Source organism: Saccoglossus kowalevskii, chromosome 19 (genome assembly GCF_978046115.1).
Source record: "Saccoglossus kowalevskii chromosome 19, keSacKowa6.1, whole genome shotgun sequence".
Taxonomy (NCBI): domain Eukaryota; kingdom Metazoa; phylum Hemichordata; class Enteropneusta; family Harrimaniidae; genus Saccoglossus; species Saccoglossus kowalevskii.
In genome coordinates this window covers 10665918-10691688 of record NC_140659.1, presented here as the reverse complement: position 1 = coordinate 10691688, position 25771 = coordinate 10665918, and the positions used below count along the sequence as shown (strand labels likewise).

Genomic DNA, 25771 nt, shown 5'->3' with positions numbered 1-25771 from the left:
AAAAAATATTTGCTCATCAGTGTTTGTCAAACTCGAGTGAAATAATTGTATTTTCAATTTTATTTGTTCATTGTTCCAAATTTTATCAGAAATTAACCACAAATTTGGCATGCATGTGTGATGGGTAATAATCTTCTTAATTGATTACTAAGGTAGATATCATACTCATACTTTTCTACCAATTCCATTTTGAAAGTGCTCGTTAGTCTCATCTCACAAGTGCTTATAATGTAATTGGCCTCAATGATAAATACAACCTGTCATTGAGTGAGTGTCTTTTGTGCACAAACCTTGACTATTTCAGTAGACTTGTTTTTATTCTTATTCTACAGGTTTTTTATTACCCATCTATAACATCTGACAGAGAATATGTTGGTCAAGGGATGGTACTACACAAATCTTCAAAGTGGGAATGTAACTTTTAGCTGAGGTAATGAACTACTGTTGTAACGTCGACCCTTATTCTGTCGCGAATACGTGCTCAGTATTAAACGTAACAACCAAGAAACTAATCTATTACTATTCAGCAGTATGAGAAGTATTCATGTCACATTGACAACCAATGTGTTATTTGCCTTTAATTGTTATATGATATTCATTATTCAAATATTATCATGGGTATGCCAAAATCACCCATGTAATTTACAGTTATTGTCCAATTTTATTTTAATTCTCGTTTGAACGAAGTCCAACATTGTAGATTTATCTTTGTGTTCACGTGTGTGTTGTGTGCGTACGTGTGTGTGAGTGTTTTTCTGACATTGATTGATTATTTGATTAGTTAATTCCGACATACACGTTTGACATTTTGATATCAAGCATGTGAATATACAATACATGTATTTTTATGGCGCACTACATACTGGAAAACTAAAATGACATTAACAAAATATGACATTTATGCACGGGAAAAAATTGCACGTTTGTCATTTCGAGTAGCTTAGGCATTTTTGAAACTTTTATATTTTTGAAATGTTGGAATTTTCATATTTTGATTTTTTTTAAATCCCGCTTTGATATAAGGTTTGCACGTTTGGCATACTTTAGACACATTTGGTATTTTGGGAACGTTAGTCATTTTTAAAAATCTTTATAATTTTTTGAAAAGTTTGCATTCTTGAAACGCGCGGTTAACATTTATGAATTTGAGCAGCAAAGGCCTGCACGCACGATATTTTAGACACGTTTGCGTTTGACATTTTTGAAACCAAACTTTAGCTTGGGATAACTGCTGCGTTTTAAATTTTAGACACTTTAAACATTTACCCTTTTGAAATGCACGTTTGACAGTTTAAAGCTTTTATATTTTGAATGCATTATTGGTACGCATGCTCTCTGGCTTGCCTGCCTATGATGACAAACCACGATGTTTTAGGAAATGTACTTTAAGGAATGGAGTCTTCGTGCGAATGTTGATTGATTGATTGTTGACAAGTATTTTAAGATTGAAAGTATATTGATTCTCAATACAGAAGTGAAACATATTAACATATACGCTAGAATAAATGTAAAATGTTATCGCTGAGAGCTCCATTGCAATCAACATTTCAAAATTTATTTACATGCATGGTTCAGAATTCTACTGTTTACCTATGTATTATAACATTGTATTACATTGTATCTTGTTTATCATTTAATGTTGCAATGTTAGGTGTTGGTCTTGCCGCCTCTTTCTATAACCTTTGACTCGTAACTAAGACTAATTATTTGTTGCTATGATAGTGGAATCTTCCACTTTGAATTGAACCAATCATAGTTATCTATTCTATTTTGACAACATTATGCAAATACTTCAAGCTACCAGATTTTTGGAGGGAGTAGTTCTGGTTTTGACTTCAATGTAGTCTGACGTGTTGTAATAAAGTGAATCTCACGGAATTCTTACTTTGTCCCATGGAAGTCTATTTCTCTACACAACGCAACCCTATCTCATCCACTACAAATGTCAGTGTGGAAAATATATAGAAATAAATAAATTTAACTGTCAACCACCCCTGTGTGTAGGTTTTTGTAGGAGGAAGTGGCCATTGGTCAGGTTATCAGCCATTGGTCTCATTGGTCAGGTTATCTCTGTTTGCGGGTCACTGCAGCCTTTAACCTTTGTACAGAATTACCTAAAATTTGGCCTATGGGTCACATTATATGTGTATATTTCTCCGATGAAAGTTGAGAAAATATATTTCTCCGATAAAAGTTGAGAAAACTGCAAAACATTTTGTCGAGATTTTTATTTTGGGTCCTGGATCCTGCTACTGACGTAGACGTATAGAATTGCTAGACATGTATTGTATGTATTTTATGTAACACTGTTGTGATATTCATTTCATAATTCCCCTTTCAGCACATGCGTGTGATATTGTTCCGGACTACTTTTTGAGTTTACACAGTCAGGTTACCCATTATTGTTAAAATAAACCTACAATTTGTAGACTTAACACTCCTGGAAAATTATGTTTTTCAACAAGTCATTTCTGAATAAATTCTCAGTTTCAATATTTTAACAAAAATAGTACAAAATATTAGCATGCCACACTTTCAAAACGCTGTTTTAAAATTGGCACGCGTCGTAATACAAATTTTAACATTGGTGAAATCTATAAATGTCATGACTCGTCACATCTCGGGTCAGAACTTGCAGCGATTGTCCATTCAGGTAAGATTGTTATTGTCTACTTCATAGTGCGAAAAAAGTATTTTTAATTTAAAGTTTTCTATGCTTTTGTTTATATGTGTTTACTGATATTTCCTGGTCATTGACGATTAAACAAACATTTTAATTTCTACTTCAATCACGGGCCATTCGAATATAATTTGCCGCACTTGTAGGCTTGCGTTTTTTTTTGTTTTTTTTTTTTGGTTTTGCAGAAAACAATATTCTCGGGCTGTTTGCGAATATACTTTGAAAGTTTCATGATATTTCTGTTTTGAATTAATTATATTTTTGGTGCACACAACATTTTTATTCAATTTATAAAGTAAGTAGTTTAGTGTATAACCTAATGCTTTTCGAGAACTTTGAAAATATTACCTTTTTCTAAATGTAAATAGTGCACATTTTGTTCTAATCGACCGAATATCGTATGCAGATTTAGCGTGCAAAACGTGTTATTAAAGTAACCGGGAAAGTAAATATCATTGTGTTAAACCACATAGACTTTTAGTTCGAACATATTCGTATCTGCAAATCTGCTTTTTGTAGCGATGATTATAAGTAGTGCTGATCGAACAGTTTATTAGTTCCGTTTTTTGTTAGTTCCAAGGTGGAATATAGTTGTCAGATAACAAATACCTGAAATGCCATGCACATTCCCGGTATTGCAACTGATCTTCTTTTCCAAGCATGAACTAGTTTCCTCTTCAAATTAGTGTCACCTTTCCAAGCAGTAGTCAGCCTGTTATTTGCTGAAACGTGGAATATTAAAGTGTTTGTGTATTATATTCGGTTAACGTTAACGTTTCAGTATATCGAAATTTACATAATGCTTGTTTAGTCAATCTACGTCGGTAGTCGCATTTATATTAAAAGAGACATAACATATTATCCTCTTTCCGAAAATCTGTAACAATCGCTATAAAATCGACACACACGGAAATTGGTTTAGAATCCTTGCATTTAGTTGGATAAAATAATTCACTTATGAAAAAATAGGTTACGATCGCCGTCGACCCAAGTATATATATCAAGAAAAGGTAGCGTTACTTCTGATGTATCCTGTGAGCACTGGCTCTATAGCAAGATTTTAATCACAAAATCGATGAACTCTCATAACTGATCCCAACGCCCCGAAATGACGCCGCGTGCATCTTTAATATAGCAAACATACAAGGTTGTGTGCCCTTCGTGTATCCTGGAAACACATGAAAAACTCTGCCAAAGGCAACTACACATTGCGATTTCGCGTTTCTAGAAAACACTCGTTAAACAAATATGCTCTGTTATAATGCTCATAGTCTAATTTTGTGAGAAATAGATCCATGAAACAGAATAAGTCTAGTCGTCTGAGCGCACCAGTAATACACCTAACATATGTAGGCTGTGACTACAGAATAGGTCACAATACAGTATCATAATATCGTGTCGTGACTCGAAACGTCTATATATTTTGAATAGTTACCTATAACAACGATTGGGAAATATTATCTACTTAAAAATCTCCACGAGTTCAAGTTATTTTCTAGAACAGTTTGGAAATGTTGGGAATATACAGAAACTTTAGAATTCATTATATCTCAGATGCTCAATTTCTTGGTAATATGTGAGAAGAATGTACCTACAATATGAAGTACCATGTTGTGGTTTATATATCCATAACAAATCTTCACATTTGAAGGTTTCAGTTCTAGTTATCGTATTACCATTTATTTGTATGTTACGCGTTGTTTTGTTTGTAATTGTCAAGTTTAGTCAATTTAAAAATACTTATTGTTTTTTTAATGTGCCTCTTTTTAGCTCCGCTGTCGACTTTGTCGAGCGGAGCTTATCATATGAGTGATTGTCCGTCGTCGTCCGTCGTCGTCGTCGTCGTCCGTCGTCGTCGTCCGTCGTCCGTCGTCCGTGTCAATGTTTTACTTTTTCGACTTCTTCTTGAAAACTACAAGTCTGAATGCTTTGATACTTGGTGTATATGTACCTTGGGTAGACCTCTCTCAGATTTGTTCATTTCATGATGATATCTTCAATTCTCTAATTTTGGTGAATATTTTTGTCATTTTTAGTAAAAAGTGATATTTTAGACTTCTTGTTGAAAACCGCAAGTGCAATTGCTTTGATATTACAAATATAGGTACTACATGTGGACCTCTCTCAGATTTGTTCATTTTGTAATGTTATCTTTAATTCTCTAATTTTGGTGAATATTTTTGTCATTTTTGGTAAAAAGTGATATTTTCGACTTCTTGTTGAAAACCGCAAGTCCAATTGCTTTGATATTACATATATAAGTACTACATGTCGACCTCTCTCAGATTTGTTCATTTTGTAATGATATCTTCAATTCTCTAATTTTGGTGAATATTTTTGTAATTTTTGGTAAAAAGTGATATTTTCCACTTCTTGTTGAAAACCGCAAGTCCAATTGCTTTGATATTACATATATAGGTACTACATGTGGACCTCTCTCAGATTTGTTCATTTTGTAATGATATCTTTAATTCTCTAATTTTGGTGACTATTTTTTAAATTTTTGGTAAAACGTGATATTTTCGACTTCTTGTTGAAAACCGCAAGTCCAATTGCTTTGATATTACATATATAGGTACTACATGTGGACCTCTCTCAGATTTGTTCATTTTGTAATGATATCTTTAATTCTCTAATTTTGGTGACTATTTTTTAAATTTTTGGTAAAACGTGATATTTTCGACTTCTTGTTGAAAACCGCAAGTCCAATTGCTTTGATATTACATATATAGGTACTACATGTGGACCTCTCTCAGATTTGTTCATTTTGTAATGATATCTTTAATTCTCTAATTTCGGTGAATATTTTTGTAATTTTTGGTAAAAAGTGATATTTTCGACTTCTTGTTGAAAACCGCAAGTCCAATTGCTTTGATATTACATATATAGGTACTACATGTGGACCTCTCTCAGATTTGTTCATTTTCTAATGATATCTTCTGTTCTTTAATTGCCATGTGCATTGCTAACAGCGGAGCTATCTCAGCCGACAGGCTGCTTGTTTAAACATTCTCATTCATGATTTGTTCATACCACAATTATTGGCCACTATTGCATTTGTTAAAATAAGACCATAGAGCGTCTAGTAACTTCTCACCCAATAATATGGATATGACACTTAGTCTACAAAATTTCGCTTTTATTGCGTTGCAATTTTTATAACTTTACTCGGTCCACATTTTATTGAATGCGCTATCCCGGCCAAATAAGTGATCATGTCATATATCATAATATTATGATAGCTTATTTTTGCACCCCCTTGGCCGTTCATTATTGGCACGCTTACAAAATAGTGGCCAAATACAAAACATAATTACCTGACATAGGTTCAACATAATGAGAGCCAGAGAGTTGATGCACTTGTTTATTACAGACTCGCGCGTTGTAATATCGAATAATTTTAGTACCTTTTTCGTAAATTGCTAATTCTATTCAAACTGTTGAATATCAAAAGACTAGTTACTAAGAACGTTCGACCGGTTCAATAGGTAAGTTAAGTGCCAGACACGGTGTGCGTTTCTATCTCTAAACATTATAAAATGATCACGTTATATATATATATATATATATGATATACCAACGTGTCAGCTCAACGTATAATACGATACACAACTCAAACATTGTGATAACTAGATTTCTATCATGAAATAATTTTAGAACGATGACAACTTGAGAAACTAAATTTGATCTGAAAACTAATCCAGTTCGCGAAGTATTCTCATTTTTTTCTTTCTATAGACTATATGCAAAATGTCTAGACTGATCTTACAAGTTGTTATCTTGGTGGCGATGCTGAGTTATTGTGGAGGGGTTGAGACATGTGTCCGCGAAGACTATGAAAAAACGTACGAGATCGGTGGAACAAGAATCACGGTCAATACTGGCCAGTGTGTGTCCTATATACGGTAGGAACATGTGATGTTCACCTTTTGGACTGAGGCAGATATCAAGTCTGGCTGTCCAAGTAACAGTTATTTGCCGAATCCGAAATATTGGTGAGGGGGGGGGGGTGCAATGGCATCCACTTGAGAAAAGTCTTGATGTCACTAGTTACCGTAGAAGAAGACCAATAATGCATGGCACATCCAGAAAATAGAGGGCTCTTTTTTGTTATGATTATACAAACATTTACAGGTCATTATTTACATTTAGGTAGTTTTGTTGTTTCGTTGTCACAGTGGAGTAAACTGTCCCTTTCTGGTCCCTTTTCCTGTTTTGAATGTTAAAATTGAAAATGTTACGATTGCAAATTTAGGTTTCAGATTATCATTAGAACGGAATAGGCTATTCCGTGGATATACTGTAATTATTCTGATTGTGTTATAACCACAAAAAATTATGTAGTTACAACTTAGCAGCCATATTTAGAGGATGTAACAAGACAGGATGTAACATCATTGTTGACATGGCTTTGTTTAGTTTAGGTGTGAACTGGGTAGATGATTAACTGAGGTTATACGAAAGGAATACCTACAGTTGTATGTCACTGCTTTCTCACAATCATTGTTTTTTTTCACAGACCACGCGTTATCCTGGAATACAAGTTATTGATGAGTAACGTAACATATCGTGAGCCACCAAAACAACGTTGCTGCCAAGTAACTCGTTTCGTTGAACGGTCAACACGCATTCAACGTGATCATTTATTGTACAACAAAGTCTTGAATTGTGGCTTCAGACCGTGCTGAGCTTTGACGACTTGTTCATATGTCTAGCCAAAATCTCAACCGACTAGGAAACGAAACAGAAACTGTTATTGTCTTCAATGTATAGCTATGATTTTGTGTTTCAGATGTGTTTCATCAGAAAAATAACTGTATGCTATTTTTTCTCAGTAAGCTAGTTGTTTGCCGGTTATTAGGTTGGCTCATAATGTGATAATTTTCACTGATTGTGATTCCTACGTAATGCAATATGCTTAATTCCCCAGATACAGACAAAATGTGTTTCAATAAACTAATACATATAGTAGTAGCGTGGTTACTTAGGTGATACTAGTACTTTGCATACATTATCCGAGTTCAACCACAATCATATAACGTTGAAAACTTGGCTAACTTGTTTTATTTTATCTATTTAAACATTTATTTATTGGTCGATAGAAAATTGTCAAAAAACACATATCATAGAAAATATCACTTATTACAAGAGTAACTTTTCCGAAATATTATAATAATTCCAACTTTCACCTCAATTCATGGTTCAACAATTCCGTAACATACAATTTGACACAGTCCGCATGCGTTCCATGAATTTAATTAAGTTTTCTGATGGAAAGAGAAAAGCGTTTTCAAACTCTCAAAGAATTCAGGTTTGAATTTCGTTGGAAGCACCAGAGTTTCAAACAGTATGTGGTAGAGCTAAACTTTTAAATAACAGACACTTCATATTCTGGCTGCTCTTACGAATTTACGTCAAATCAAATGTATTTGTGTTACTTTTGTTTACTTGTGACTATTTTTTGGTTTAACTTGCTGCTATCATGTTTTGTGCACATATTTTTATATATCGTATTCCGGTCGCCTTAACTACATAACATTACGCGTTACAGACTCCTGAAAACTACAATGTCAAGTTAAGCAATTTACCTGATCTTTCAGAATGATGTCAGAGGCACTTACCTAAACCAGTGTGTAAGATAACAGGAACATTACTTTGGGCTAATCGTCTACACGCCTAACATAGATATACGAAGTGCATAACGAATACAATAAATCGCACACAGTCACAGGTTTTACAATCAAATTCATTGATTATAAACAAACTGCTTACAAAGTTGTGAAACGCGATTGCAATGGTGGTAGATTTACATGGAAATGTGACCTATGTTGTTATATTATCGAGACCGATTGTTAAATGTTCGAAAGAGTGTATAAATATGTTGTAAATGGCCGTTTATTGTCGTATTGCCCCTTGAAGCATATGGAGCTCATAGGTCAACTTGCGAAAATGCACACTGCAAAAGGAAGCAATTTTGAGCATCCTAACATCGAATGATAGAAAATTCGGATAAAATGCAAATGCCCCTCCTAGCCGAGTAGTCAGGTGATCGACGCATCACAAACGTCAAGATCAATCGGTCACGGCTAGTACTTGCATTGGTGACTACCTGGCCCAGCTCTTGAAATGTTTTTTTTTGCTTTCGTCACACACATGTAAAAGACATAAAGAAGAAATATTTCGTGTATTTGTATTATTATGATTTCACTAGCTTTTGCGGTCGGCACATAATGAATGTAAGCTGTAAGACGGCAAAGTGAGTGCAAAGTTGGTAGATTTGCGTGTATACACGGACTAATTTTCTGTCATATCACGAAGTTATGAAGTAGAAACAATTTATAAAATTCAAGCGAAGGCCCAGTATATTTGCAGAGTGCCATATGAGCTGATCGTAACATGTTCTAAAACAGCCTAAAAGACTTGAAAAGCAATTGAACAGTTTGTGGGTTTGCTAATATATTTGACCTACGTCATCGTCATATCGACCCCGCAGTTAAATTTAGAAAAAACAAATAAGTAAAAGTCTTGGAAAAGCCTTTTATATTAGCAGACAGACTGCTCACAATGTTGTGAAAAGCGATTGCTAAGTTGGCAGATTTACATGGCAATGTCGTGCGTAAATATGTCGTAAATGCCCGTTTATTATCGTATTTCCCTCTGAAGCATGTAGAGGTCATATGCCAATTTACAAAAGACGCAAGGGCAAAACGAAGCAATTTTGAAACATTAAATGGTCGTCAATTCGTAAGAAATTCAAGTGACACTCAGTGCCGAGTTGTCAGGTTGTCGACGCATCCCGAAAGTTAAGATGAAACGTGCGTGGCTAGTACTTGCATGGGAGACTTACTGAGCGAACCAGTAGGTGAAATACTCTTCCTTGTTGCTTTCGTCACAGTAATTTGTGATACGTGATGTGGTAGTAAAATGAAAGTTGATCTTTGGTGCCTGTTTTTGAAATATATCAATCTACATTTATGACAGCTGTATGAGAAATATAATGTGCCCTGTCTAACTTACCATGTACCAATGTACTCGGCCACTAGACTTATTGGAAGGTGCACTACCATTGTCTGTGAATGCCCTCACGTTCATTAGAACCGTAGTCACATGTGATATGGTACATTTGAGAACTATTATTATCCTTGGCCTAGTTTTGGCGTTCGGAGGAACGGGCAGAGGTAGGATTGCCTTACACACTGATGCGAATTGGACAAAGCTCGCTAATTATAACTGATGCCAAATCTCAGTATGACTTTGGAACTGGGAAATATTAGACTTGACTTGAGTTTATTAGCACATACACTGCAATCAGAATGAAACTCTTATGAATAATTATACAAAATACAATCAAATTCTTCTCGAGCTTCGAAAAAAAGATTATGATCTAAACATTTCAAATGCAATTCAAAACTAGAACTGGAAACTGACTACCAGCAATACTAGCCAGTTCTAGACATAGAACCATTCAAGAATGGTCAGTTGTAGATTCAGAATAAGCAACGTCCTCACGACCAGTATATGTATTCCAAGGAGCAAGAAGTGTCGGGTTTTTGACTTTCGCTGGATACCTGGGCCAACCGCTCCGTCGACGTTGATTTCTTGTTTTTTGGTGTATAATAACAAGCCGTGTGACAATAGCTAGTTTTGCCTAATAAACATAAACTCGAAAACTAAGTGAGATTAATCACAACTATTATTGTTATATTTCTAATCGTTAATAACCGTGCTGATATACTACGTTTGATACGTCAATCTCTTATCAAATAACGGGTGGGAAAACAAGGAAATGCTACAACTACATGCTTATTTGTATTGCAACATTTCGCCGATTTACTGAATGCTGGAAACAGTCGGAACAGTTTTGTAAATGATTGGCTACAAACATTTAACTGATATTGTCCTTGGCATACTTGTATTTTATTATACAGATAAGTGGAATACGCAAGAATGGAAGTAGTATTTTCTATAGATTATGACACTTTGCTAATTCTATATGTATAGCCGTATAATTTCATGACAAACACCAACCCCAATATGTTTTTGTGAGAGTATACACTCATATCAATCATCAATTAGTTTCCCGGTAATAATTGTACTTCGGAAAATCCAGATTATGTGTAAATCAACTTTTCAGGTCAAAATATTTAAAATGTTTGACCCCGCCCTAAACTAGACTCTGTTTGGTGCGTGGATATTATCCAGTTACTCCCAAGACGTGATATTAAGAGAACAGCATTACAAAAAATTGGCATACTATAGCTTGTGCATTAAGTTGGGTGCGTGGATATTATCCAGTTACTCCCAAGACGTGATATTAAGAGAACAGTATTACAAAAAAGTGGCGTACTATAGCTTGTGCATTGAGTTGGGTGCGTGGATATTATCCAGTTACACCCAAGATGTGATATTAAGAGAACAGTATTACAAAAAAATGGCGTACTATAGCTTGTGCATTAAGTTGGGTGCGTGGATGTTATCCAGTTACTCCCAAGACGTGATATTAAGAGAGCAGTATTACAAAAATTGGCGTACTATAGCTTTTGCATTCAGTTGGGTGAGTGAATATTGTCCAGTTACTTCCAAGACGTGATATTAAGAGAGCAGTATAACAATAATTGGCGTACTATAGATTTTGCATTCAGTTGGATGGGTGGATATTATCCAGTTACTTCCAAGACGTGATATTAAGAGAGCAGTATTACAAAAATTGGCGTACTATAGCTTTTGCATTCAGTTGGGTGAGTGAATATTGTCCAGTTACTCCCAAGACGTGATATTAAGAGAGCAGTATTACAAAAATTGGCGTACTATAGATTTTCCATAGAGTTGGGTGCGTGGATATTATCTAGTTACTCCCAAGACGTGATATTAAGAGAACAGTATTACAATAATTGGCGTACTATAGCTTATGCATTCAGTTGGATGGGTGGATATTATCCAGTTACTTCCAAGACGTGATATTACGAGGGCAGTATTACAATAATTGGCGTACTATAGCTTGTGCATTGAGTTGGGTGCGTGGATATTATCCAGTTACTCCCAAGATGTGATATTAAGAGAGCAGTATTACAATAATTGGCGTACTATAGCTTGTGCATTCAGTTGGATGGGCGGATATTATCCAGTTACTTCCAAGACGTGATATTACGAGGCCAGTATTACAATAATTGGCGTACTATAGATTTTGCATTCAGTTGGATGCGTGGATATTATCTAGTTACTTCCAAGACGTGATATTAAGAGAACAGTATTACAATAATTGGCGTACTATAGCTTTTGCATTCAGTTGGATGGGTGGATATTATCCAGTTACTTCCAAGACGTGATATTAAGAGAGCAGTATAACAATAATTGGCGTACTATAGATTTTGCATTCAGTTGGATGGGTGGATATTATCCAGTTACTTCCAAGACGTGATATTACGAGGCCAGTATTACAATAATTGGCGTACTATAGCTTTTGCATTCAGTTGGGTGCGTGGATATTATCCAGTTACTCCCAGGACGTGATATTAAGAGAACAGTATTACCATAATTGGCATACTATAGCTTGTGCATTGAGTTGGGTGCGTGGATATTATCTAGTTACTCCCAAGACGTGATATTAAGAGAGCAGTATAACAATAATTGGCATATTATAGATTTTGCATTCAGTTGGATGGGTGGATATTATCCAGTTACTTCCAAGACGTGATATTACGAGGCCAGTATTACAATAATTGGCGTACTATAGCTTTTGCATTCAGTTGGATGGGTGGATATTATCCAGTTACTCCCAAGACGTGATATTAAGAGGACAGTATTACAATAATTGGCGTACTATAGGTTGTGCATTCAGTTGGTTGGGTGGATATTATCCAGTTACTTCCAAGACATGATATTAAGAAAACAGTATAACAATAATTGGCATATTATAGATTTTGCATTCAGTTTGGTGCGTGGATATTATCTAGTTACTCTCAAGACGTGATATTAAGAGGACAGTATAAGAATAATTGGCATACTATAGATTGATCATTCAGTTGGATGGGTGGATATTATATGGTTACTCCCAAGATGTGATATTAAGAGAACAGTGTTACAAAAATTGGCGTACTATAGCTTGTGCATTCAGTTGGATGAGTGGATATTATCCAGTTATTCCCAGGACGTGATATTACGAGGCCAGTATTACAATAATTGGCGTACTATAGATTTTGCATTGAGTTGGGTGCGTAGATATTATCCAGTTACTCCCAAGATGTGATATTAAGAGAGCAGTATTACATTAATTGGCGTACTATAGCTTGTGCATTCAGTTGGATGGGCGGATATTATCCAGTTACTTCCAAGACGTGATATTACGAGGCCAGTATTACAATAATTGGCGTACTATAGATTTTGCATTCAGTTGGATGCGTGGATATTATCTAGTTACTCCCAAGACGTGATATTAAGAGGACAGTGTAACAATAATTGGCGTACTATAGCTTGTGCATTCAGTTGGATGGGTGGATATTATCCAGTTACTTCCAAGACGTGATATTACGAGGCCAGTATTACAATAATTGGCGTAATATAGCTTGTGCATTGAGTTGGGTGCGTGGATATTATCCAGTTACTCCCAAGATGTGACATTAAGAGAGCAGTATTACAATAATTGGCGTACTATAGCTTGTGCATTCAGTTGGATGGGTGGATATTATCCAGTTACTTCCAAGACGTGATATTACGAGGCCAGTATTACAATAATTGGCGTACTATAGATTTTGCATTCAGTTGGATGCGTGAATATTATCTAGTTACTTCCAAGACGTGATATTAAGAGAACAGTATTACAATAATTGGCGTACTATAGCTTTTGCATTCAGTTGGATGAGTGGATATTATCCAGTTACTTCCAAGACGTGATATTAAGAGAACAGTATAACAATAATTGGCGTACTATAGCTTTTGCATTCAGTTGGATGAGTGGATATTATCCAGTTACTTCCAAGACGTGATGTTAAGAGAACAGTATAACAATAATTGGCATACTATAGCTTTTGCATTCAGTTGGGTGCGTGGATATTATCCAGTTACTCCCAGGACGTGATATTAAGAGAACAGTATTACAATAATTGGCATACTATAGCTTGTGCATTGAGTTGGGTGTCTGGATATTATCTAGTTACTCCCAAGACGTGATATTAAGAGAGCAGTATAACAATAATTGGCATATTATAGATTTTGCATTCAGTTGGATGGGTGGATATTATCCAGTTACTTCCAAGACGTGATATTACGAGGCCAGTATTACAATAATTGGCGTACTATAGCTTTTGCATTCAGTTGGATGGGTGGATATTATCCAGTTACTCCCAAGACGTGATATTAAGAGGACAGTATTACAATAATTGGCGTACTATAGGTTGTGCATTCAGTTGGGTGGGTGGATATTATCCAGTTACTTCCAAGACATGATATTAAGAGAACAGTATAACAATAATTGGCATATTATAGATTTTGCATTCAGTTTGGTGCGTGGATATTATCTAGTTACTCTCAAGACGTGATATTAAGAGGACAGTATAAGAATAATTGGCATACTATAGATTGATCATTCAGTTGGATGGGTGGATATTATCTGGTTACTCCCAAGATGTGATATTAAGAGAACAGTGTTACAAAAATTGGCGTACTATAGCTTGTGCATTCAGTTGGATGAGTGGATATTATCCAGTTACTCCCAAGATGTGATATTAAGAGAGCAGTATTACAATAATTGGCGTACTATAGCTTGTGCATTCAGTTGGATGGGCGGATATTATCCAGTTACTTCCAAGACGTGATATTACGTGGCCAGTATTACAATAATTGGCGTACTATAGATTTTGCATTCAGTTGGATGCGTGGATATTATCTAGTTACTCCCAAGACGTGATATTAAGAGGACAGTGTAACAATAATTGGCGTACTATAGCTTGTGCATTCAGTTGGATGGGTGGATATTATCCAGTTACTTCCAAGACGTGATATTACGAGGCCAGTATTACAATAATTGGCGTAATATAGCTTGTGCATTGAGTTGGGTGCGTGGATATTATCCAGTTACTCCCAAGATGTGATATTAAGAGAGCAGTATTACAATAATTGGCGTACTATAGCTTTTGCATTCAGTTGGATGAGTGGATATTATCCAGTTACTTCCAAGACGTGATATTAAGAGAACAGTATAACAATAATTGGCGTACTATAGATTTTGCATTCAGTTGGATGGGTGGATATAATCCAGTTACTTCCAAGACGTGATTTTACGAGGCCAGTATTACAATAATTGGCGTACTATAGCTTTTGCATTCAGTTGGGTGCGTGGATATTATCCAGTTACTCCCAGGACGTGATATTAAGAGGACAGTATTACAATAATTGGCGTACTATAGGTTGTGCATTCAGTTGGGTGGGTGGATATTATCCAGTTACTTCAAAGACATGATATTAAGAGAACAGTATAACAATAATTGGCATATTATAGATTTTGCATTCAGTTTGGTGCGTGGATATTATCTAGTTACTCTCAAGACGTGATATTAAGAGGACAGTATAAGAATAATTGGCATACTATAGATTGATCATTCAGTTGGATGGGTGGATATTATCTGGTTACTCCCAAGATGTGATATTAAGAGAACAGTGTTACAAAAATTGGCGTACTATAGCTTGTGCATTCAGTTGGATGAGTGGATATTATCCAGTTACTCCCAGGACGTGATATTAATAGAACAGTATTACACAAATTGGTGTACTATAGCTTGTGCATTCAGATGGGTGGGTGGATATTATCTAGTTACTCCCAAGACGTGATATTAAGAGGACAGTGTAACAATAATTGGCGTACTATAGATTTTGCATTGAGTTGGGTGAGTGGATATTATCCAGTTACTCCCAAGACGTGATATTAAGAGGCAGTATTACAACACTAATAAAAGCGATACCATAGCTCTCACATATACTTTCAGTGTAAACTGGTGCAATTGAAAACAATTGCCTCTGCAAACAGTTGTTATTTTTGAACTGTTTTACTGTTATGAAAGGAGTTATGGATCGACTGCCACGTTGGTTAAAGAAAACCAAACGAGTTTACAAGATATTGCGATGATAATGGCAATATTTGGCGGTGAGGCGGTTTTTGAGATAGCTATATTTTGCTGTCCATGTATTCAAATATATCGTCGTTCTTACTCATGGATGTTTATAATTGGGCCATCTGTTTCATTGTTTGCCATAGGTAAGTAGTCAACTCATTTGTTCATTGAACAAAAATATCATGGATATTGAGTTAGGTCAGTGTAGACTGCCCGTATAAATGTGTGTATATTACCAACAGTTTATAACAACAAAAAGCGCTCCACTGTAGCAACACAACTATTCCAAGGTCACAGGATAGTTTGTATTCATCGAAGTGTCGTACAGCTAAATATCTAATTATGGAAATCGTCAGGAACATTTTTAGTTATAATTAATATCGAAGTGATTTTCTTTAGTATACGCTCTTGATCAGAATTCTGTAATTATTATCGATATTAAACAATAGTGACGACAAATAAAACTAACTTGTTTGTAGGGGTAGCTATCTCAAATACAACATGGAAACTTCTCTCTGGATGTTGTCGTGCACCAAGAGGGATTCTGGATTTTTGCAGACCACGTTATACTTGCTACGGAGGATGTTGCGGTCTAGTGCAAGTCACTGCACAAGCCACTGTAGCCGCATTAGTGTGGATATTCATTGCATTAATGAACGGCAGGTATTAAACTATTTATTGAATATATTAGTTTAATGTAAAGGAATAACAATACGATCTGAATTGTTTTATATTTGTGGGTGTATTTTTAATCCTCAGTTACTTTGCGTGTGGAATATCAACTATAGAATGCAAAAACAATGAAACAACTCCGGTGTTGAACGACAACGACAGCGCAATATTGGATTGGCCATGCTGTCAGTCACCGGTGGTTTAACTCTTATTTTGATGTTCATTTGGAGGATGTGTTCGACGTTCACATTCGAACATAAACGATATGCTAATATTCACAATGACATAGAAAAAGAAGTGTTTGTCAAGAAATCAAAGGTGATATATTGTTATAATAGCTATTTCACGATCACATATTCGGTTCACACGCCGTTAAACTATAGTTTAGAATCAACAACTTGCATGTTTTGGGTGGAGATTATAAACATATATTACAGGAATTGTATAAATAGTTTGTTTACTTATTGTATTTAGTAGTGCCAACTTGCAAGGCTTTAACCGTGGGACACATGCCTGGTAATCACGTGATCGGGCCAACGACTGCAGCGATTGGCTGATCGCATGTTTACTCCGCCGCGCCTTAGTGTTTTGACTTTTAATATAGAGAGTTTGTAACCTTTGTAAAAGGAGGAGAACGAGAGAACGGTACAGCAAGGGTTACATCAGCTGACTGCTTGTGTGACTAAAGCTGGACTACCTGTAAGAAACCATTGTGTATTCATTTGAATCGAATCTGGTACCTCGTCGTCTAAGTGACATCACCCAATCGAGGCGAAGTTTCCCGATTCCCGAACACAACGCTTGTGTTCACAACAATATAATTCCTTTTAATTGGAATGACTTTCACTGAGCGTCAATTTAAGCATAATCATTGTAGGTCTATTAAGTATTTCAAAACTGTTCAACTGATTAATGAGAAATCATATAACGTAATGTAATACACATATTGTGATTTTTTAAACAAATTTTAAATCACACTGAAACCGATTTTACAAATGTCCAAAATACGTAGCTTGGGATTTGTTTAATCTATTTTATTTAAATTATCATATTAATTTGTTTGATCTTCATTGTCGACACTATCTAAATTACGAACTTGTTCTCCTCTTAGGAAATTGCTAGGGCGAATATACAGAAAACTCTCGATAAATTCTTCGACCAAGAGAAACTGAAATGTAGCGATGCAAGGTCATGGGGTCAGGTGCAGAACGCGTGGTCCAAAATATCATTTGTTGGTTCAGAATATACAGCTGATTATGGATATACGCCCCTACATGAATGGGCTATCGACGAGCAAGAGAACAATAATACGGAAAATCGAAAAGAACCGGCGCAGTTTAATTCAAGTTATGGTAATTCAACATTGGATACCACGGAGAATAAAGAGGGGACTTTTGAGATGAGGATTGTTCCTAATGTGTCAACCTAATGATTATAATGGTACTAATATGCAACAACTAACAAACAAACAAACAGTAAGCAAACGGCCAAACCTTTTTAAAACCTTTTTAAAACAAATATTTATAATAATGGGTCCTGTTGAATGAACTAACACCGATAAAATGAAATTACAATTTCACGTTTGGAGGCACCTACTGATATTTTTTCGCAGAAAACGCCTTGGACATACACTCATGATCGGTTGAAGAACTCATGAGATAAAAAATCTCATTCAATCCATAATAGCGGCCTCATTATGTGACTGACCCGATTTGTGTGTTTGCCGTCCGAGGTCCAGTATAAATATGCAGCATGTAGCGTCTGTAAAAAATACTTCCTAATTTGCAGAAATCAAAGATGACAGACAAATCACATCAAGCTTCGCAAACACTTTAATGTAAACAAACAAACAAACAAACAAACAAACAAACAAACACCAATGTATTTTACACGCATTGCATACATTGCTATGCGTCGAACAGAACGCTGCGCGACTATCGCCCTTTATATGTGCTAATAAACACATTTGAGATCAATGTGTTTGGTGGTTATGAAAAAAAATTTCAAATCATGTGACCGCTTCCTAACGTGAAACAGGAGACACATATACCGAAAATGCGACTACAAACAATCAGAAGGCCAAAACCGCCAGAAAAGAATCAAAATGCCCACTTCCGATTTACCTTAAATCCCGAACGGCCTGCAAAATCAGTTCTTACAGTCCTCAAAGTATAAATATAAATTTGCAACCAGCGATATTGGAAATAACGACCACGGAAAATGATTCTAGCCATTGTAAGCAGCATGATTTCCGTGACACGCTCTATTCCCAAAACCAAGTTTTGAGATAGCTTTGAATCTAGATTAGAAGTGAAATTTATATTTAATGTTGTTGTGGCCTTGTTTTGGAGAGTTCAAATGTTCCCCCTTTTCAACTGCGTAATTCGCCGTGATGCACTGTTTTCACATTTTGATGACGTGTTCACTCTGCCAATGTTCATGTTTTCTACACTTAAAATATATGTTCAATTTCATGTACCTTGTTTATTCATGCCTATTCAAATTATGATGACTCAATTAATGCATACTTATTATTTGAGAGTGTGGCATATTATGATCAGAAACACTACTGGAAAGTGTGGATATTCGAATATAATGCTATGCGTTTGGTCAACTTATGTACGTAGGCCGCGTTATATTCAATAGTCTACACTTTCGAATGAGTGTTTCTTGTACGAAGACAAACTGATAAAGTTGAATATTAGCAAAAGAAGTATTGTACGCTTTGCTATTTGGTCATGAATATTTCAAAGCATACCTTTTGACATTGAAATGACTTTTCTAACCCCCTTTTCCCCATTGACGATGCACCTTGCCTTAAACTGCCCAGTCGCGGGGACATGAGTTGTCCAAAAGTGGTATAATTCATTACATTCTTACTATTCGATGAGCTGTATATACTTGTGAAATAGTTGAAGTAAATTCTGCATGTCATAGGTCAGATCGCAGTTTTTTTTTTCTGCGTATGCGTATTAATTGCGAACCGCTGTGCAGGATAACCGAATAGAAGTTAAATATTCACGAACATTGAAGACGAGTCTTATTGATGAGTCGAATTCCAGTTTTGCAACTACTGTTCACATTTCTGTACGTACGACAATGCTTTTTGGAAGTGAATTTGTAGATACATTCAATTAAAAAAAATCATTAAAAAAATAAAAAAATGTTTTTGATTTTTTGGACGTATGCACACTGAGTTTGAAAATGCACGGAGCCTCCACATTACTGTCTTTGGGTCGCAATGGTCTAGGTTGGTTCGTGGCTCTGGTTTCAAGTGACCATACATGTTGAACGACTCTGTCTGTGAGTTGATTCAGTTTTACGTGGCTCTGGATGTGGGTCTCAATGGTTGGTAATTAGTTCTACTAGTGCCCGAGCTGGTTAGTGGTTTTGACTGAGAGTGATAATAGTTGCAAGTGGCCGTGCTCAGTTATAAAGTGTGGCTGTATGTGGAGGTGGGTGTCAATGTTTTATGCGTGGATCTGGTTGGTTATTGGTCCAAACACCACACAAAACAACAGCGCATCTTAGTTACCGACTTAGATGAATCATCGCGTCATCAATTCAATAAACATTTTATTTATTACCCTGAGTGTTATAACTTTTTTTTGGACGATATTTTGAACGATATCTTTAATTTTGATGAATATTTTTGTAATTTGTTATACTAAAACTTTCAAACATTTCTCAATGATTGCTTTAATTTGTGGTATGTACATTTGTTAGGTTGACAACCATTAAATGTATCCAATAACAATATCATCAATCTACTTCTGAGTATGAATCAGATTATTTTCATAATAAAAAATCAAATACAACAGAGCAACGTATACATATGAAAACATTTGCTACGTTTACATAATGAAATATTGGCATGTGCAGAATATTTTTAAACGGCAGCTTTCGTCGTGCCACTGTGACATTTGTGTTGATAAACATTGATTTCCCCACAATCCAATGTTCTCTCCTAATGGAAATCACGCTAATTATCTCTGGTGACTCCTTCAATACTTTCCAATCACCTAAACAATTACCTAATTAAAGCTTTGAAACATGTCAGTTTCTATTTGTCGATCCGTTGATATTTCACATAATTGCAATATTCTAAGTTAAAAACACCTGTAAATGTGTCATGTCTGTAATTTTGATTTCCCTGTAGGTAAAAGACCTGGTCGAAAGACCATATTATGATAGGATATATGAATTTTATTCAGTACGCTGGCCTTTGGTACAATAAATCAAAAAATAGAAAAAACATACAGAGGGATTCCTTTAAATAATTGTTGAATCTACTAGTCACAACTGGTTAAGTAGATTGACTCTGTTTAGAAGCGTAGAATACAAATTTTGAAATTTGAAGTTACAGATAAGTTGTCAAACTGCATTAAACGAAGAAATTTTTCGTATAGGTAGATATTTTTTTCTAAGATTTACATAACGTGGACATACAAGACAAAAATGCTATTCATCCTCAACCAACCCTAAATTACATAATTTACAGATTCTCATATTCCTCAGTATGTTTAGTTTACGATCAGATTCAACCCGAAGGTTGTGGGACGATGTTCTAAGCTGACATAGCGCAGAATGTAACTTGTTATCGATCTTAAAACCTCTGTATTTATCAAGTTTAGGATAATTGTTGAGATCTGTAAAACAAGTTTGTTTATACATATCATTAACTCTTTGGGTGATTAGAGACAAAAATGAACAGTTATCTTCCACGCCTTGGTTTAACCAAACAAACCCAAAACCGTGCGAAAACAGTAGTTCTTTGACTTGGAAAGCCCAACATTTATGGTTGTTTTCCGCTTCTTTATACTGGAAAAGGTAACATTGGTAAACATAACGCTGTGTTTGCATTTTTAAAATTTTCAACCAAAATTTAATAATACGTATGTAACGCAAATGGATTAGTGGTAGTGTACCTAATTCTCCATAAATTCTCCATAAACTTGCGATGTGCTTCCTCAATATTTAACCCTTTGTCAAAACCCCAAACTTCACTGCCATACATCAATATTGCTAAAATTTTACAGTCAACAATCTTTAAATACATTTGTACATCAATATCACTGTATTTTGCTAGTATCTTTTTTAAAGCAAATATTGCTTCACTCGCCTACTCGGGAATCACTTTTTGGGATTTAAACCAGCGATCATTATTCGAAAAAGTAATACCCAGATAACAAAAATGAGGCACAACCGGAAGTTGTTCACCATTGTAGTGCCATTTCTCATAATGCCTTAATTTGCCGGCATTTCTAAAAACTACAATTTTTGTTTTACTAATATTGACTTTGAGTTCCATTTGCCTGAATACTCTGATAAACCGTTCAGCAGTCTTTGTAAACCAACTGCATTCGAACTAAATAATATTAAATCGTCAGCAAATAATAAGTAAAACAATTTAAGTAAACCAACATATACACCTGCAAGTCTGTGCTCCAAATAGTCACCAAGGTCGTTTATAAACAAAGCAAACAGAAGAGGTGACAAAATAGAGCCTTGTTGAACCCCACAAAGACATTTAAACGTTTCCGTTACCCAGTTTGGGCTTCGTACACGAGACTTTATATTGCTATACATAGACTGTACAATTTTGAAAAAGCGACCATGAAGACCATTTTTTAGTAATTTAAAGATTAACATATAATGGTTAATATGGTCGAACGCTTTTTCAAAATCGACAAACACACAATAAAGTCTACTTTTAAGAGTGAAATATCTATTTATGATGGTGTCTAATATAAACATATTATCTAGCGTGCTATACGAATTGCGTAATCCAGCTTGATTTTCGTTTAAGGGGGAATTTCTTTCGACCCATTTGTTCAATCTGGTATATATTATAGAAGCAAATACTTTACCCAGCAGTGATAATAATGTAATTCCCCTATAGTTGTTAACATTGCAAATGTCACCCTTTTCGTGTAGCGGTACAATCAACCCCAATACCCAATCACTCGGAAAGTAACCAGCAGAATATAACTTATTAAATAATTTAACTAATAAAACTGTAAATTCAGTAGGACATTTTTTTAACAATTCAACTGGTATGCCATCATACCCTGTAGCTTTACCCCTTTTCATGTCATGTCATGACCACATTATAAAAGAGGAATGGTACTGCTCACCGGTGAGTATAATAGGCAGGTCGACTTGAAGCTATGGGGGACACATGCACAAAATTGCACTTTGAAAACAAATGAAATAATAATTGCAAAACCACTTGAAGTCAGTCTATTCATTAAAAACAAAGTATAGACAGTGTCATTGACACCCAAATACAGGAAAGTATATGTAATTGTAAGTTTTTCAAAATGATTCATGTTCATTGTATGAACAAGTTATTTCAATGTATTTTAAAATTTGTTTCATACCATACAATACAATACAGATACACAAGTAATGGGAAATGGTTACACCCCTATGACATAGAGAATCCCCAGGCAGCCTGTTGCATGTTGCTGTCAAGACTATGCCCATTACCCATTCCTCTTGGTCTGATGGCTTCATCAGACTAACTGTCTGATAACTTTTTAGAAGCTGTACTATAACTCTCAAATATAACAAAGACAACCCAAACCATTCAAATTTTCACTTTTCTTTATTATTAATATTCCTTTCATTTCTGTCAATAATAGGATGAAGACACTGAGAAAAGCACAACTAAATCAGAATTGTTATGAAAAATGACAATAACAATTATAGCTTGTACTGAAACGTAAGTATTATTAATTAATTCTTAATTTTGTTAAAACCTGAAAGTTGAATCACCACAGTCATATTGGATCAACATAACTGCACCCATATTGCAGTGTGTGAAAAACAACAAAATGATGGCCAGCAAAAAAATAACATTGCCACATATAAAACATCACTCCAACTTTAAGTTTTTGCGATCAATGAAAGAGCATTACTTGCACATGTTTCCATTCAAAGTTTGATACCAATTTAATGTATTATACGAGATTATGTCAACATTCTTGCCAAGGGGGACCAGATCCATCATAACGTACAACTTGTAGCACTTCAACAGAAAATGTATCTCATTAATAAGTACTTAGTTTGACATTTTGTTACTATTACTAGAATTGAATTTTACAAATTGGTGACTGTTTTTTATGAGAAGAAAAACAATATAGGAATTGTATGTTTAGGTTTCAATTTATTAGTTTTCACATAGGTACTGTATAAATGTTTAGCATTTCAGCTGTACTCATTGTATGAACATTATTAAAAACAGAATAACACAACTGCATGAACTACATTCAATGCTCCACCATAAAAATGTTTTTACATTTCAAACACTAACCATACAAGAATTATTGTATCAAATAGACTTAACCTAACTAATGTTTTCAACTTCAACAGGGAAGTATTAACAGAAGATGGAACTCTTCTGAATAACACCAATGGTCACATACAAAAAAACATGACTTTCCAGGTTCTGTTGCTAAAAAGTACCTCGACGCCGCAAATATTCCACTTCAGCGGGAGAAAGGTTAAAATAAAAATAATGCTGTTCTAATATTTTGATTAAAGGGAAGAGACATTAACATATGAACAACATAATGCGAGTCCATGTGATTGCTGGCACAACCAAACACATAGCATGAAATTGGCTGAACATGAAAGATTTGAATTTAAAATGGATATCAAACAGCAATGTTTAGTGAATAACCAGACACAACACGGAATTTACACCCAGTTTCGTACAAGTTGTCTCTAACTGTACTTCATAATTTTTGGTCTGTTCCATTCATCGATATCTTGGAAAAACCTTGTGTTCACATATTAATTACCTTCATTGCATAAATTAGACATGTTTCTGATACTTCTGTTGTTTGATAAAACACATTGCAATATGTGCAATCAAGCCTTCATTAGTTCTTGTTAATAGTTTGAACTTCAACACTGAATCTCATAGCCCTCAACATAATTTCATTAGCCTTCACAAGCTTCAAAATAGCAATTTATTTTTATCATTTTTGTGTGTAGCTTAAATCTCGTCACCAAAGAAACTTCAGGTATAGAAATGTTTGAATAAACTATTGACTTTTAGTCTGGCAAAATTACAACTAAACAAATTACAAGACACTTTGACACTTCCAAACCAGATGCAAAGCACTTGCATATATCAATGAAGAAGACTTCCAGGTTTCCAGGAAATCATACTCGCATATTTCAACTTCAAATATAATGGACTAGTATTTACAAACTTTAAAATATGCATTTATAAGATACACAATGTTTTTGTTTTTTTTCTTATAACCAAATATAGATTTGGACAAGCAGCCAAACAGGAACAAGAGCTCCTCCACAAAAACAAAACAAAAAAACACTCAAACAAACAGTAGAATATAATCTTACAGTAACCCCTGACTCATGAACTCCCGGTTCATTTTTAGAGGAGTAATTTACTGTTTCTAGTGAATATTTTTTGTTTTGTATAAATATTTATGATTTGATATACGCTACTGCCTGGTGGCTTTCAGATTTCTTTTGATAGTGTTGATTTAGATATGTGACTTTCTCTTTATTCAGCAATTCACTATTTTCCAGTGAAAATGTTTGTTTTGCAATTAAAATATATGTGATTTCTTAAAAACAACTAGCCTGATGTTTATATTTGATGATTGTGTTATCAATGGGTGATTTCCAGTTTCTTCAGATCCTCTACTACCAGAGAAGTTTAAGCAAACATAGATTGTTGATAGATTGCAAAGAAATATACAAAATATAATTTAGACATTTAGATTCCATATTAGCATTTGTAAAATATGTTTTCAGGTCAACTGATGTGTCTTTTAATTTGACCCCCAACCCCGCTACGTACATGCTCAGTAATGTAACAACCAGGAGCTGGAAAATTGTTCATTAGAGATGAACAATTTAAGTGAATGTGAATGGACATGTTCCGCAACTAGTGATGGCCATTTGCCATAAAGGATTTGTATTCGTTTGCATACGAGCTGAGGCTAATAGTAATAATAATAATTGTAGGCTGAGACACGAACACAATGAAACTTACATTTGAGTGAAACTGGGTGTCGCACTCACCCTCTATCGATACATTCGCGGCACAAAAACTGCACCGAACGAAACTATGAAAACATTGTGAAATATATACATGACGTGAATTTAAAATGCACATAATTGCTTACCTTTGTCTTGTCACCTGCCCTAACAGGCTTTAATTTGGAGTTTCTGATGTATTTAACTATTTGACGGTGGACGGCTGTGATGACGATATTACGGCTCCTGTATAAAATTTGTCGCCGATGGCATTGAACCGCCTTTCCAAGCGTCC

At 35.1% G+C, this 25771-nt stretch overlaps 2 protein-coding genes across 2 annotated transcripts in view; both read left to right on the top strand.

Moving 5' to 3' along the window:
* The window catches only part of LOC144353288 (uncharacterized), a 40896-nt gene extending 33247 nt beyond the window's left edge, over positions 1–7649 (top strand). The window contains exons 2-3 of the mRNA XM_078009840.2: positions 6419–6585; positions 7200–7649. Coding sequence (XP_077865966.2) covers positions 6419–6585; positions 7200–7368 — 336 coding nt within the window. The 3' untranslated portion in view covers positions 7369–7649. The remainder of the gene's footprint in view (positions 1–6418; positions 6586–7199) is intronic.
* Positions 7650–8910: 1261 nt separating this feature from the next.
* On the top strand, positions 8911–17884 carry LOC144353291 (uncharacterized). The gene is made up of 5 exons (XM_085494080.1): positions 8911–8936; positions 15733–15926; positions 16263–16442; positions 16646–16773; positions 17567–17884. Exons 1-5 carry the CDS (start codon positions 8911–8913, stop codon positions 17882–17884), a joined length of 846 nt encoding a protein of 281 aa, XP_085350206.1.
* Positions 17885–25771: the final 7887 nt, after the last annotated feature.

Bases quoted from the DNA above. Each gene is read 5' to 3' on its own strand.
- LOC144353291 (XM_085494080.1), top strand. From the start codon at position 8,911: ATGAATGTAAGCTGTAAGACGGCAAA. The intron at 15,927-16,262 runs GTAAGTAGTCAA...ACTTGTTTGTAG, and splicing joins TGTTTCATTGTTTGCCATAG to GGGTAGCTATCTCAAATACA. The intron at 16,774-17,566 runs GTGATATATTGT...TTCTCCTCTTAG, and splicing joins TGTTTGTCAAGAAATCAAAG to GAAATTGCTAGGGCGAATAT.